Here is a 16,563-nt window from a genome sequence, read left to right on the forward strand (position 1 = left end):
CAAGGCTGTTCCAAACTTGTTTGTTTAAGAACCATGAAGGCGTCTGTGTTCTTTGGGGACTTTCAGTGGTGCAGAAATTTTTTTAGACTTTCCCAGCTCTGTGCCTGGACACAGTACTTTCTTTAAGCTTTGCATGCAATTCCTTTAACCGTATGTGTGTGGTTTTTGGTCAACTCTTGGACCTTCTATAGGCAGGCACATGCTTTTTCTAATAATTCTCAACCAACTGAATTGAACACAGGTGGACCCCAAACAGGTTATAGAAACATCTCAATGATGAGCAATTGAAGGGGATGCACCTGGGCCAAAATGTGAAACGAATGAATGAGTGTGAATACTTCCTGAAGGCACTGTATTTTTTTTGCAGAGGCTATAGCAGTCTTTAGATTTAAAATTGATGGAAAATCTATGATATAAATTAAAGAGTGCTGCCCATAAGACACCTAAGAATGTCATGGATCTAGAAAATGTCTGCAGAGGTCCCTGTCAGCATCTTCTCCAGACATCAGACTTTGTACACTTGTGGGTGCCAGAGACATGCTGAAGCCAGTCAGATTAAACAAAAAATAAACCATTATTAATTAATTATTTTTTAAAGGACTTTCTGACCTGTCTCTGCATCATTTTGTATCTTTCCTGCTGCCTAGGAGGCTTTAGTTATATGGAGAATACATTTTCACCACTTTGAAAGTTATTAGAATGCTTTTCGAAAACACAAATTGAAAATTAAAATTGTGTTTTGTTATATTGTGGGTGCTGTCTTCTTTTACTCTATGCCAGTGTTTCCCAACCTTTGTAGTGTCATGACCCACATTTCCCCATCGCATTGTGTTTGCTACCCACATCTGATCAACTCTGCGTGAATTTAGTGCAATTGTCTGAGCAGGGTGAGTGGGAATTTAGTGTGATTGTCAAACCAGGTGGGTGGGGATGGGTACTGTGTGATCTCCAGAGTGTCAGAGTGATTAGATGAATAAAGTGTGATTGTCAATTCTCTTCCTTCTTGATGATTTGAGCACAGTTGTCAGAACAGGGGTTGGGGATATCAGCCAGGATTGGCTACAATCCACCTGCAATGCTGCTGCTGTGAATCAAGTGCCATCATCGGAATGGTGAGGGGTGATGGGATTTTATCCTTGGTCCACCACAGCCCCCCTGCAGTAACACCACGGCCCAAAGGTTGGAAAAAATGAAGCTACATGCTCTAGAGCTCATCTGAAGTACTTGTTGTGTTGTGTAATGCTATCGATATGACGCTTGAAAAGATTAGGGCTACGCATGATGTTTTCCGAGATTGGGGATATTTCCTTGAAACATTACATAGAATTTTCTTTGTTCAATATCTCCTAGTAACTTTTCACTGCAGTTTAGGATTCAGTGTTTGTTTATTTCCCCCTCTGTATTTTCATCTTCCAGCATCTCAACTTTTTCTTGAATGTTTTTGACTACATCCATCTCCTGATCCTTTTGGGTAGTACTTTTTGTAGCTGGAAAGTTAGTGTTTAAAAGGGGGTTTAAAAGCCCATAATGCAACCCAGCTTATCTGCCATTTGAAAGATTTTTTTTTTTTTATTTTTGACTTCTCGTATCTGATAGAGCACTTGAATAATCATAACATATTCTCAAACGAGAACAATTTAGAGTAGATGATGAGACTAAATGCCGTGTCACATTAGATGGCTTTTCCAGCGATTTTCATTTGTAGCCTTCATTTACATAACCTTAGCCAGTTGAAGGCTGTCAACAACATGCTCCTGTGAAGCCAGTCGTCTATGTGACATATCCAGTGACTGAGACCAGCTAGTCTGCAACTGGTTGGATTTTCTTGTTGGTCAGTGGGGTGGATTGTGTATGCTGGAGAGCTGACAACCAATGAATCCTCCTCTGGGGGTACAGTGCCTAGAGTGTACCGATGATGAATCAGGAGCACATGTGTTTTGAACCTCACAAATAGAAGAGAAGCTTGCCTGTCTCATGGTTTGTGTATTAAATCAGGGTGGAGATAAAAAAAAACAACCACTGCAACCGAATGTGCCATACTATTAACCCTATGAACGGGTGCTGTGGCAAGAGAACGTTTTCTGTCCGATGTCTCATATTTTACATACCATAACAGAAAAGAAAAAAGAATTGAAGGCAAAAATTGCTGCTGAACTCTTTGCAACTTTCAAGCTTTGCACTATTGGCTATCAGAAAAGGGGACGCGCATGACTGTGCTTAGAAGATTGGCACTCGGCCTGTAAAAGTGACATAGGTTCTGATTTTCAGTTAGATAATTTGACATGGTGTAGTGACAAAATCGACAGCTGTGATCAAATCTGTCAAATCTGACAGACCCCACAGGAAAAATTTATGTTATGCGACTTCACCTTAATAACATACACATCATAGAGATGTGGGAGGAAACGGGAGTAGCATGGAGAACCTAACAGAGAAAATCACCTGAAACTGAGCTCCTTGGTACAATGAAGCGCCAATATGTGAGGACTGTACAGTATATGTGTGTGTACAGTATGTATGTTTCACACACCCATCTTGACTAAATAAATATAAAAGATATTTAGAGAAATTTAAAGATATATTAAACATATGTGTGTTAGTTTATTTGGGAACTTTAAAAAAGCAGAGTATGAATAAGTGTAGGTTAGTGTTTGACCCCTGCGCTGGACTGGCAGTATGCCCCAGTGCTGCTCAGATAGAGGCCAGCTCCTAGTGACCCTGACCTGGAAATTCATCCTAGAAAATGAATGTATGGATGAGTGAATGAAAGGGCATAATAAATTATGGCTAGTAACACCCCAATATCTGAGAAATAGCTTATTTGCAGTTTGAAAGATCATGTTGTCAAATGTAAATACAAATTACTTTCTCTTGTATTTAATTTGGGGATGGAAATCAGGTTTAATTTAAACTAAGGAATAAAGAATACTTCACAAGCTCCATCAGATCATTTTGAAAAAATGTATTCAAATGAACTTTTTCCCTCCCCAGTTTCCGTGCATGCTAGTATAATGATGCTTGCTGTCTTCATCTTCTTAAATTTGGAGTATTTTTCTTCTAGACTGGGCGCACAGTCCTCCCTGCAGCTAAATCTGTCTCCTATTTCCATCTACTCAGGCAGAATGTAAATTATTCTTGCTCCTCTTGATCGTTGTCTATAAACCCTTTGAAGTTTGTCTTTCATTTAAACTGGCACCAGGATTCCTTTATTTATTTATCTTTAGTTTGGTTTAGTAAAGAAGGATCCAAAGCATCAGTTTGACGGGTTAGTGGTCTGTCAGAATGTTTCACTGTAACTTGGTATTGGTTCCCTTCCAGACTCTGGTTTTCTTAGTGTATGAAATGAAACCTAGGATCCCTTACAACATCAAAAGCCAGAAAAGTTTAAAATGTATATTAAGGGAATGCACACTTTCCTTCTTTTGAGTTATGTACACATCCTGCTTTGGTTTTGAAGCCTAGCTTTTAATAACTCATTGGTGGCAATGAACACAGTCTCAGAAGCAGTGATAATTGTAGTAGGCAGTATTCCCAGTTATAGTATTTAGAATTTTTTCTGGTCAACTGGTACAGTTTTCTTGATTATCAGTGACTGTTCTTTGGTACCTTACTAAGGTATGAGAGTTGGATACAACACATAATACAGTAATCCCTCGCTACTTCGCGGATTCACGAGTTTGCGGGTTTTTAAATATAGTAGTAATATTTCCGAGTCTAAGAACAACAAAACAAATTCGGTGACAAAGTGCGTTGTAACACGGGCTGTGATTGGTACATGGGAGGGAGACGACAAATCACAGCTTCCCGCTTTCTAATCGGGCCCGTGATTGGTGCTTTGACTGATGCCCAGATCCCACAGCACCTTCCCTTGTCTCTGTGTCGCGGCCATTTCGCTTCAAGCTTTCTCGCCGAGCGGTTTACTTTACACTGTACTGTGTTTGATTTTTTTTGTCGCTTCTTTGTGTTGAACTTCGCTTCAATTTTGACCCCCTGCAATGGCTCCCAAACGTGCTCCTTCTTCCACGGTTGGTGCTGAGCGCAAATGCCAACTAAGAATGATGACGATCGCTGAGAAAGTGAAACTTCTGGATATGTTGAAGGAAGGGAGAACGTTCGCGGCTGTGGCTGCAGACTGGCTAAGGATTTGCAGGAGCGGTCACAGGAATGGGACGACGATATGGTTCGATTGGTCCAATTTTGCAACAAGGTCGACAACATCATGACCGCCTACAAGCTGCTCTTCGACCAGAAAAAGAAGCAGCGGCAGTAGCTGCCGATCACAATGTTTTTGCAGCCTTGCAACAAAGAGCCAGTTCCTACTACTATTACGGATACACCTTCAGAAACCGTGGAAGAGGTGCCCCAGGAAATGGTACCGCCGTCTGAAGAGACGTAAAATACAGTCATCGGCTACGCAGTAAAAGTCATCATCACCTTCATCGTCATCATTTTTACTGCACAGCATATTCATCACCATCATCACGTCATATACAGTATAGCTACGTGTACTTCGCTATACAGTAACTGTAAACTTATCTACCGATTTCATATTGCTGAACAGTTGTCCCTGTTATTAATAGAGTAAAGGGTGGGTTGTAAACAGTACAGGGAGGGTTTAAAAACGTCCAAATACACATTAAATTATTAAATAAATATGGTGTCCCTACTTCATGGAAATTCAGTTATTGCGGCCGGCCTTGGAACCTACCTCCCGCCATAAACGAGGGATTACTGTATTTATTTTATAGTGTTTTTACTTTGGGTTTTTGTCTGGGCTATTGTTTTATTGCAGTGTTTAGTTTTTTGGAGAGGTGACTTAAGTAGATTAAATAATAGTGCAAGGAATATGGCTTACTTCATCACTGTGGAGTAGCAATGGTTGCAGTCTTGAGAAACCAGTAGTATTTAGAGGACTTGGGACCTCTTAAAGTGACCCTGTGGACACTAAAGGGTGTAACTGAGCCCTAGCCCCTTGACACAACTACACAGAAAATCAGCCATTTTATTAAACAGAGTACCTTTACACAGGGTCTTCCCCAATACAGCTTTCATTTCTTCTTTCTCTTTTTTTCTTTTCCTTTTCTCCACTCCTCCCAAGTGAACTTTGTCTTCTTCTTCCAGACTCCAACACCCCTGGGCAAAGTGGAGTGCTTTTAAATCCAACTTGGGTGTCTAAACCATTTTTAAATCCTACTTCTGGTGTCCAAACCATTGTCTCACCCTGGGACAGAGCATTTTATATACCGATAGCTCCCCTGGGTGGCCCCCACAGAACCCTTTAGGGTAGCTCTATGGTACCACAACTCCCATGCTGCCCTGTATGTTCCATACAGGGACTTGCCACAAGAAATGCTGCCATCTCGTATATATGTATATAGTGGGGGAGTTCCAGTCCAGGATGCACCAACTGCCACTCCATGCCTGCCTCCTTTGCCAGAAGACGGAATGTCGTACCTCCCTTCTTGATCATCTGTTATAATAATGTCCCAGACAGAAAAGGAAATGGCGTACATCCTGGCACTAACTCTGGTTCATCCATCGCACTCCAAAAATGTGAATCAATCCAGGAATATCAACAATCATTTCTTCAGGAGTCCTTATGAGTCTAGAGACTAGATGTATGTTGCAATAAAAGAGGAAAAGTGTAAATGGGAAATTTAGATCTTAAGCATATTCATGCATTGTTAACTATTGCGCTGTGCCAATCATTACCATTACAGGCTCTTAGCCCAGCGATCTTGAAATGGATGAGGTGGGTTTGCTAGCGGTTGGATGGATGGATTTGAGCATTGTCAAGGACGTAAAAAATACTTTTCTAAAATAAGAAAAGCAGACAGAATTCTGTCATGCAGAGCACAATGTCTATGAAATTTAACTCAAAATTTGCTTTTAGACAATGCACACACTACTATGTTTTCATTTCAAAGGGGCATTTTTAAATGAAAACAATTTCCATCTACACTGTCATTTTCACATCGCTGACAAGTATATCTGTCCACACTAAAATGACTAAAAAGATAGATAGATAGATACTTTATTAATCCCAAGGGGAGATTCACAAACAAAAAAAACACACATACAATGTAGCTGTGTGCTTACAATAGGCATGCGTACATCAGCAAATAAATCCTTGAAGGGATGATTATATTGCATGCCACAGATTTGTCACAAAACATTAGGGACTGGTGAGATTTTTGTTTTTTGCACATGTACGCAACATTCAAACTGGACGAAACTTAAATGCATACGGGTAAGCAACACAACAAGCACCATGGAAAGCAACTCCTCTGTGTCTGCTATGTTGGAATGTGCTTTTCTTCTGTGAATGGTGGCCAATCAGCAAACGAGATGGAGTAATGAGCAGGATCCATTCAGGGAAGTGTCATGTAATAAGAACAAACCAAAATGAGTCTGTGTCTTCAAATCTCTACGTTTTCAACCATCCACACTGCAACTCTGAGTTAACATTTTCAAAATATACGACTCTGCAGAGCATTTTTAACAATACCTATTCAAGGGGGTCAAAAACGCTGGGGTAGTATGGGCGAAAGGGGAAAAATGGAAAGTCTTGTCTCTGTTGTTTCTCCCTTGTCGCCATCTCTCTTTAGTCAGAGAGAGTAAAGCATCCCTATCCACAGATGAGTCAAGGGGGAACCATGACGTGCTTCCACCCAGGCATGTCTTACTTTGTTTTGTGATGGTACACCAGGCAAATGCTACTCCAGATGACCAACACACATACAGGGCATACTGCCCCCTCATGGCCCCTGTACTTTCACTCTGATTCATGTAGGCCATCTTCAGCTTCCCATTGTTTCCCAGGGTAATGTCCACTGGAGTCATTCTTGCCATGTTCCATCCTAGTTGTACATCAGACAGTATCATTAAAATGACCAAAAATTCAGAGAAATAATTAATTTGGTGATGCCTTTTAGCAATAAGGAAACTTTGGAAATTTGAGATCACAACTTTACTGAGTATCCTTTTTTTCTTAGCTAGCACCAAAAACACTAGTCACAGATTTTTTTTTTTTTTTGGATAACTTACTGTTCCTGTAGAGTAATAATTACCAAAATGCTTGTTAATTTGTCAGACTTTCCCACTGGGTTATTAGCTTATTAGCTCTGTGTTGCTGAAGAATGGTGTGGCATGCTGGGGAGGCCTTCTTCTTTGTTCAAATGCAGGGAGAGCTTTGAGCTGAATTGGAGGCAAACCACTCAGATATTCACAGGCATTGATTCACAAATGGGGCTGTTACAGTGATTGTATAACAGCATAACCTACAAATGTTTTATCTTTGTTTTATATTCTTGCATTTTTCATTGATCCTATTTGTTTAGAACTAAAAAGCAGTGATGTAAGAATTTTGTGAAATTGATGTCCTATGGTTAGTTGACTGTACCCAGTGGCTGCAGTGGACTGGCTCCTTGTCCAAGGAGAGTTCCTGTTTTGTACCATATGCTTGCTGCAATAGGCTCCATTACCTGCATCACGTTTCCATGAATTTGGTCCACTGAGATCCAACTTATTTAATACATTCTGACAGGCAACAACAACGGGTGCTGTTACATTTTATGCGAACCCACCTACATATTCTTGTTGCAAAGCCAGTGTTAAAAAATGTGATGCTTTAGTTGCACACAGCCGACATTTAATCTTTGAACCCGGGATGTCACTAGTCCCAAAACCAACAAGGAATAGGACTAATGAGGACACATTATAACGAGTAATTTCAATAGTGCTCACGGCTTTTGTTTAACACAGTCCAAACAATGTGCAAAAGCGTAGTGCAGTCCATAATTGATAAATAAATAATTCCATAAAAACAGTGTTCTGGTGAAGGTTCAAATCACAAATATATTTCTTATGTGAATGTTATCCAGAATCCAAAATCCAGGTTAGAACACAGTCAGCATGAGTTGCTTTAGAAACCACAAGCCTCAGTGTTGTCTTTCCAAATCTGTGTCGATCTCTGTTCACCTTTAATGGCTGCTCACCAGCAGAAGACACTTTCAGGGAAGCATGGCCAACCTTCATCTGGCTTGTGTGTTCATCACCACCCCTTGGAGTCCACAGGGACCCTGCTAGCCCTGCTCCCTTCTCCCACCGCTGTCTCTCAGAGCTGCTGAATGCTTTAAAGGACAGAAGTGAATTTACCCCCAGAGCAGCACTACTCCGTATGGGGCATATTTCCTAACCGCTAAGCCTCTTCTCTGCAGCACCTTCTCTGTCGCTGATTTCTTTCTGTTAATTTAACCTCTCCTGTCTTTCCCTGAGATTCCCTGAGCGCTAATGAAAAAACTGGATGAACTGATCACATTGTACCCCAGAGCCACTTGGCTATGCCACCACAAGCGCCTACACCCCCCGTCCTGAGCCAGAGTGTAATATTTTTAATAAAAGCCTGCATACCGCCATGGACACCTATTTCACATCACCCCAAAGAAATATTGTAAATTAACATATTTTATGTTTTTTACTGGATCATGCTGCATTATATTTGAACTGCACTTTTGATAGTATTAAGCAAACAATATTTATTTTTTTAAGTAATAAAAAGTGATAGTGAATATATTTAATATGGGCACATATTAACATAAAATTAATTTTCTCTGATTAGATCTGGTCCCAAGCCTGGATAAAGGGTTACGTCAGGAAGGGCATCCGGTGTAAAATTTTGCCAAATCAATATGCGGACAACAATACAAATTTCCATACCACATCGGTCGAGCCCCGGGTTAACAACAACCTCCACCAGTACTGTTAGCCAACAGGGTGCTGGCGGAAATTGGGCTACTGTTGGCTGAAGAAGAAGAAGAAGAGGGGGGAGATGTGTCCAGAGGCAGGAGGAGAGGAGGAAAGTAAAGCGAGTGGAACTGAGGGTAGGAACTTTGAATGGTGGCAGTATGACTGGTAAGGGGAGAGAGTTAGCAGATATGATAGAGAGAAGGAAGGTTGATATATTGTGTGTGCAAGAGACTAAATGGAAGGGGAGTAAGGCCAGGTGGATCAGAGATGGATTCAAATTGTTCTATCATGGTGTGGATGGGAGGAGAAATGGAGTAGGAGTTATTCTGAAGGAACAGTATGTCAAGAATGTTTTAGAGGTGAAAAGAGTGTCAGGCAGAGTAATAATTATGAAGCTGGAAACTGGAGGTGTGATGATGAATGTTGTTAGTGCATATGCCCTGCAAGTTGGATGTGCAATGGGTGAGAAAGAAGATTTTTGGAGTGAGTTGGATAAAGTGATGGACAGTGTACCCAAGGGACAGAAAGTGGTAATTGGAGTGGATTTCAGTGAGCGTGTTGGTGAAGGGAACAGTGGAGACGAGGAGGTGATGGGTAGGTATGGTGTCAAGGAGAGGAATGAAGAAGGTCAAAGGATAGTGGATTTTGCCAAAAAGATGGACATGGCTGGGGTGAATATGTATTTTAAGAAGAGGGAGGAACATAGGATTACATACAGGAGTGGAGGAAGATGCACACAGGTAGATTACATCCTATGCAGAAGAGTCAATGTGAAGGAGATTGAAGACTGCAGTGGTGGCAGGGGAAAGTGTAGTTAAGCAGCATAGTATGGTGGTCTGTAGGATGACGTTGGAGATCAAGAAGAGGAAGAGAGTGAGTGCAGAGCCAAGGATCAAATGGTGGAAGTTGAAAAAGGAAGACTGTAAGGTTGAGTTTAGGGAGGAGGTGAGACAGGCACTGGGTGGCAGTGAAGAGTTACCAGAGCTGGGAAACTATAGCAGATGTAGTAAGGGTGACAGTAAGAAGGGTGCTTGGCATGACATCTGGAAAAAGGAAGGAGGAAAAGGAAACCTGGTGGTGGAATGAGGAAATACAGGAGAGTATACAGAGGTTGAGGATGGCAAAGAAGAAGTGGGATAGTCAGAGAGATGCAGAAAGTAGACAAGAGTACAAGGAGATAAGGCGCAAGGTGAAGAGAGAGCTGGCGAAGGCTAAAGAAAAGGCGTATGATGAGTTGTATGAGAGGTTGGACACTAAGGATGGAGAAAAGGACCGATGGGCTAGACAGAGGGACCAACCTGGGAAAAGCAAGAGGATGCCTGAGGAGTGGAGAAGAAGTGTACTGGTGCCGATATTTAAGAATAAGGGGGATATGCAAGAGTGCAGTAACTACAGGGAATAAAATTGATGAGCCACAGCATGAAGTTATTGGAAAGAGTAGTGGAAGCTCAGTTAAGAAGTGAATTGATGATTAGTGGGCAGCAGTATGGTTTCATGCCAAGAAAGAGCACCAAAGATGCAATGTTTGCTCTGAGGATGTTGATGGAGAAGTTTAGAGAAGGCCAGAAGGAGTTGCATTGCGTCTTTGTGGACCTGGAGAAAGCATATGACAGGGTGCCTCGAGAGGAGCTGTGGTATTGTATGAGGAAGTCGGGAGTGGCAGAGAAGTATGTAAGAGTTGTACAGGATATGTACGAGGGAAGTGTGACAGCGGTGAGGTCTGTGGTAGGAGTGACGGATGCATTCAAGTTGGAGGTGGGATTACATCAGGGATCGGCTCTGAGCCCTTTTTTATTTGCAATGGTGATGGACAGGTTGACAGATGAGATTACACAGGAGTCCCCGTGGACTGTGATATTTGATGATAACATTGTGATCTGTAGCGATAGTAGGGAGCAGGTTGAGGAGACCCTGGAGAGGAATGAAGGTCAGTAGGAACAAGACAGAATACATGTGTGTAAATGAGAGGGAGGTCAGTGGAATGGTGAGGAAGTAAGGAGTAGAGTTGGCGAAGGTGGATGAGAACATGCAGGTGATGGGTGTAACAGAACAAGATGCAGAGGACAGAAAGACATGGAAGAAGATGATCCACTGTGGCAGCTCCTAATGGGAGCAACCGAAAGAAAAAGAAGAAGAAGATGATATCATACATCTTTCTTTCTAAAACCCACACTGAAAGCCTTCACATGTCTATATAAACTCCCCTATTTGTTGTTATTGTTATTATGATTGTATATACTTGGCTGACTCCTTTATCCATGGAGACACAAGTTGCATTCACACTATATTTTTGTTTAAAAATTGTGTTTTTAAATGAGTACAATCTCCATCCAAACTAGCATTTACACATCACTTCCAAAAGCATCTTCACTCAATCTTATTGTCTGTTATACAGCACCTGCCTTGCACTCTCCACCGTGCATTTTTTAACTTGCACTGCATTGTTATCACTCTTTAATTAATATTGTTTTCATCAGTATGCTGCTGCTGGAGTATCTGAATTTCCCCTTGGGGATTAATAAAGTATCTATCTATCCATCCTAAAGTGACTGAAAATGCATATGATGTAGCCGTTTATTTTCACTGGGCATGCGTACCGCACCAGAGGCAGGATTTAGAAGTGTTCTACAGTACCCACCAGACATTAATTTGCAGCTTGTGTTTACCCACAGACAACTGGGATGGTGAATACAAAAACAAAAATCCAGGTTGTTCTGTTTGGACTGATGATGAAGTGGAATTGTTGTTGAGAGTAATGCTTGAGCAAAGCAGCTGAGAAAATGAAATGAGCAAGATCCATTCAGGGAAGTGCCAAGTAATGAGCGCAAACCAATGAGAGCTCATTTAAAGTCTGCGTTTTCAAAACTTTTTTTCTCCTATCCACACTGCAATGCTCAGCCAGCATTTTCTGAAATATTAGGCTCTGGGGAGCATTTTCAAATGTCTCCGTTTTCAGTTATTAAAAATGCCAGGATAGTGTGCATGGAGGGTGAAAATGGAGACTCATACCTGTGTTTTTAAACAAAAATGTAGTAGTGTGGGCATAGCTTTATATGATCAAGTTATAGCCTGAAGCAAGAATTGTACTGACAGCCACGAGGCTTAAAATCTACTGCATTAGCCACCATGCCACACGGCCTGCATCATACAATTGGGGGAAATATCACCCACCTCTCTCATCTAAAACAACATTTAGTTTAACATGATAAGGCCATCCAAGGATGAATCTGAGGTGAAAAGGAGTAAGATAAGAATAATCATTTTGATATGCGGATTTTCTAAGGAAGGGGGAAGGTAAGGCTCTGTTATGTGAAGGTGGTGTAGAGAAAGAAGCTGAGATGGAGAGAGAGACGGATGAGGTATACAGTTTCAGGAGGCAGCTGGCACATAGCACATTATTATGACAGCACATGCCATACAGTACATTGTGGTACCACAGAAAGTACTAACTTTTATTGCTCTCTGGAGAAAATGTAAACGGTACCCTATGCAGTGACTCACAGAGATTTTCCTCAATCCTCCTGTACTACAAAATTGATTTGTAAATCACTTTGGATAAAAGTGTCAGCTCGATAAATGGCATATTGAGTGAAAGATCAATTGTGGATTACCTGGCCTTGTCTGAAATGATGCCCATTCTTAACCTAAGACCCTGTAAATGGTCTGTCTTTCCTGTAATCTTAATACCAGCATGTTGTTCAGCAGAGGTTAGTCTGTCAGTTTCTTTATTTTCCACGTTGACATTCTGAAATTTACAGACTTTTAGAATTGTTTGTAAAAGATGCAGATCAATTTTACCAGCTTAGTAAAATGCTGTTCTTCATTCTGATTTGAATCTATTTTACCCTGGTGAACAAAACTAAACTGTGCCCACTTCACCATTTCTACAAAGAGTTGTGCTGCAGTTATACCTATTGCTGGACATCTCTTACATGGCATTCCTTCCATTACTACATGAAGTAGTGAGGAATTATGAGAAGTGTAACACATTGTTTTTATTTGTGGCACCAAAGCAGAGTGCCCATATATACACTTTATTTTCCCAACTGGCATCTTTCAGGAATTGGCTGTGGCTGTGTACACGAAGACCCTTCCCATTGGGATCTGTTACTTAGCAATGTTTCTTGTGCAGTAGCCTTAAGATGGAGGGGCTGGTAGCATATGAAGGGGAGTCTTGCATTAGAGGCTTTACTCAGGGATTTGTTTTTTTGCATTTTTGTACCTTTAAGGTTTTTTTTTGTTACTAAGTTTTTTTTTTTTTTAATTTTTAGTTATATCTATCAAACGTCCTTTTCATGTTACAATGGAACCTTGGATTGCGAGTATCTTGGTTTGCGAGTGTTTTGCAAGATGAGAAAAAATTTTTAATAAATTTTGACTTGATAAACGAGTGATGTCTTGCAATACAAGTATTACGTATACGCTTTGTCTGCCAAGTGCCATGTGGTCACAACTGAGCTGATGGTTATTCTCTCTCTCGCTGTGGGACTGTGGCCAATCGTCTCCCATTCTTCGTCTGAGTCGGCGTGCCTCACTCATGTAGTCAACATCCATACGAGCGTATACTGTTTACTATAGCATGGTGACCACGTGTGTGTGTTGTAACGTGCGAGTCCCTGTCTTGCACCCCAAAACACGAAGCTGAGTCTCGGTACTTTAGCGACCATCAGCTTTATTCAGCTTGAAACAGGAACAGCACAGTTATTTATTGTAGTGGGATCTGCCACTAACTATACACAGACACAGCAGTCAGGCAGGGTCGGGGCCAAGCAATACAGGGTGGTCCAGATGTAATTATGCAGATCCAGATCGTCTGGGTGACTTTGATTTATGTGGAGACGATTCCGGTTTAGCGCGAAGACGATTCTTCATGTCTTCAGTTTGCACACTTCTCGATGGGCTGGGCTTTTTTGGGTGATTTTCTATGTAATAAACTTAATAAGTTATAGCGTAATGAAAATTGCATAATTAGATCTGGGCCACCCTATACTGTGCCCTGCGCATTTATAATGTTCCTGTATTTCCCATCACCGGCAGACACTTGTAGCATGTCCGCGATCTTTTTGGATCTGCACCGATTGGAGCTTGCGTTTGCTTCAGGACGCTCTTCTGCCTGTAGTCCCGTTGGGTGGAATCCCAAAAGAGTTTAGAAATTCACTCACACCAGCCATGATTCTTTTCAAATGTAAAGTGCAGGTTAATTTGTTTTATGTATTTTTACTTTAGATTTTGTATGAATCATTTTTATATGAATAGTTTTGGGTTGTGGAATGAACCATCTGAGTTTTCCATTATTTTTTATGGGGAAATTCGCTTTGATATACGAGTGCTTTGGATTGCAAGCACAATTCAGGAACGAATTATGCTCGCAAACCGAGGTTCCACTGGTATATTAAAATATGAAATACTGTCACTCTTTTTCATATATGTTTGATTTATTAAAGGCTAATTTGGATCTGAATTTAATTTTGGTGCGTATGTGATCATTTGTACTGTACAGAGAGCACTGTTGTGTAGGGACCCATTCTTGCTTCCTGAAAAGCTGACACTTAGAGGCTCAGTGGATGCGATGAGCCCTTGCTTCTGTTTCAATATTTAACAGTGAGAATTGTGCTGGTTCAACTTTATCAATGATTTACTTAATAAATTCTTACCTTCTTTGCAGTTCTGGGATCATTGGAATGGATTCCTGGAAATAATGCCAGAAAAAAGCATAACAGAGATAAAAATTTGAAAATGAGTGTCTTCTTAAGTGGTGCTTGTCTTTCCTTACTGTTATTTTGCTTTTCTTTACAGCAAGACATTGAAAAGTTTTCAGATATTGAAAAGCTCTACCTCTACCTCAGGCTGCCTTCTGGTCCCAGCAGTGGTAATGAGAAAAAGTAAGTTTATTGTCAACTATCTATTTCCTTATTTCTGGTTACGATTAATATTTCTTCATGCTGCTTCTCAGTTGGAAATTTTATGAACAATTAAAGAATATATTTTTTTTCCAAATAGTGAAAGTAATAACTAACAAAAATATCCTAAACTGTGCAGGGTCTCTGTCTAGGGCATTATTTAATATGTTTGCAATTATATTTATCTTCAGAATCATGGGATCTAAAATGGTGGCAAACTAAAATTGCAACTATTCTGTAAAAAAAAAAAAAAATCAAATAAAAAAATGAGCTTAAGTGTACCAAAGCTTTTTAGGTCATCTAGTAGAAAATTACCACCTGATTTACAATACAACCTGCATTCTATTTTATTTTGCACTGTGTGATGCTTAAAAAAAACGAAACTATGGTAGATGCATTAAATGAATTGAAGCTTAAAAATAAAGAAATGGCCCACCTGTTTTGTTGTCGAAAGATGCAAATTACTGTTTAACAGCATCTATTCTTGCATAATCATTTTCTTCATCCCTCTAATACAAGGCTGCGAGGAACCAAAGCCAAGCCCAACAGATTCAAGGACATGGCTGGATCAGGCCTCACACATCACTGTAGACCACATACTGTACATGCACACATCCACAACCCTTCACACTCAGTCAGTCTAGAGTCTCCAGATAACACGAAACACGTATATCTTTAATTTGTGGGAGGATATTAAAGGATAAGTTTGGTATTTTTCAAGTCCAAGTTATTCCTTCATAGGCATGGTCTCAATCGCCCTCCCTCCTCATGGTATTTATGCATTTGCAATGTGAAATTGTGTTCCAAAGTCAAGCAGTTTTTATAGATTTTAAAAAATATCTTGCCCGTGCTGGCACTTAACAATGGAGGCAATGGGGCATGAAGCACCACTTGAAAATACAAGCCTAAAACATGCTGAATATGTCTTCTTTGAGTTTCCATAAAGAAAAAAACAGAACTAACTTTCTAATGCATGTTTGTGATAGGAAAAGTGATCTGGAAATAATCCTTTTATTATATACTGTATTTCTGGCACTGTTTTTCTTGAGGTAAAGGGTATGTTTTCTTTTTGCTTGTGAGAGTTCGTACAAAACAAATCCAACAATGTGGCACAAACGGCTAACTCTGATTTGGTTTTATTGAAAGGCAACCACATCCTGCAGGGGATGCATGGTTAGCAGAAGACTGAGGTAGCACACGCAGCTCATATTCTTTTAAAATGGCCGAATTTCATAATATTTGTCTTGGTTTTTTTTTTTTGTTCAAAAATGTCATGTATAAGCTATTTAACAATATGTGTGTTATTGCAAGATGTGGATCAATTCTCATCTACCTGTATTGGCTTTAAAAAGTGGATATATTCAGTACATTTTAAGGCTTTTCTTTTCTGGCTGTACCTGTGCCCCATTATTTCCAAAGTAAATCACCAGAGTGGGCAAGATATTTTAAAAAATGTATAGAAATCACTGCACTTTGGAACTCAGTTTCACATTGCAAATGCATGCATAATGTTTGTGAATAACTTCAGCTTGAAAAATGCTGAACTTATCCTTTAAGTGCCTAAAGTAAAACCCACTAGAAGAAGGGGAAAATGTAAAAATTGGTGTGGAGTGGTCCATACAGAACATTTATACTTCCATGTAAATAACACTTTACTGATGCTACAGGAAATCACTCTAAGGAAGATTTTTCTAGTACAATACCACCAACTATGCTGTACAATAATATACAGTTAAGTACATTAACTTATATTTTATCCACAATTAAAGGTAGAGTAAAGTGAACAGGAAATTGGGTCAAGTGAAAAACTTTAATAATGTCTGATTTGAAACTAAACACCTTGGGTCAATTGAAGTAAAGAAGTTGCATAGATAGACCTAAAGATATGGGATGGCTTAATGTTTCTGTGTACGTC

The 16,563-nt window shown here is 40.2% G+C and overlaps 1 protein-coding gene across 1 annotated transcript in view; it reads left to right on the top strand.

Moving 5' to 3' along the window:
- The window catches only part of LOC120539914 (DNA-binding protein RFX7-like), a 154,126-nt gene that overhangs the window by 103,918 nt on the left and 33,645 nt on the right, over positions 1 to 16,563 (top strand). The window contains exon 3 of the mRNA XM_039770251.1: positions 14,545 to 14,630. Within this exon, the coding sequence (XP_039626185.1) occupies positions 14,545 to 14,630 (86 nt within the window). The remainder of the gene's footprint in view (positions 1 to 14,544; positions 14,631 to 16,563) is intronic.

The sequence above is a fragment of the Polypterus senegalus genome, chromosome 12, assembly GCF_016835505.1.
Source record: "Polypterus senegalus isolate Bchr_013 chromosome 12, ASM1683550v1, whole genome shotgun sequence".
NCBI classification, from domain to species: Eukaryota; Metazoa; Chordata; class Cladistia; order Polypteriformes; family Polypteridae; genus Polypterus; species Polypterus senegalus.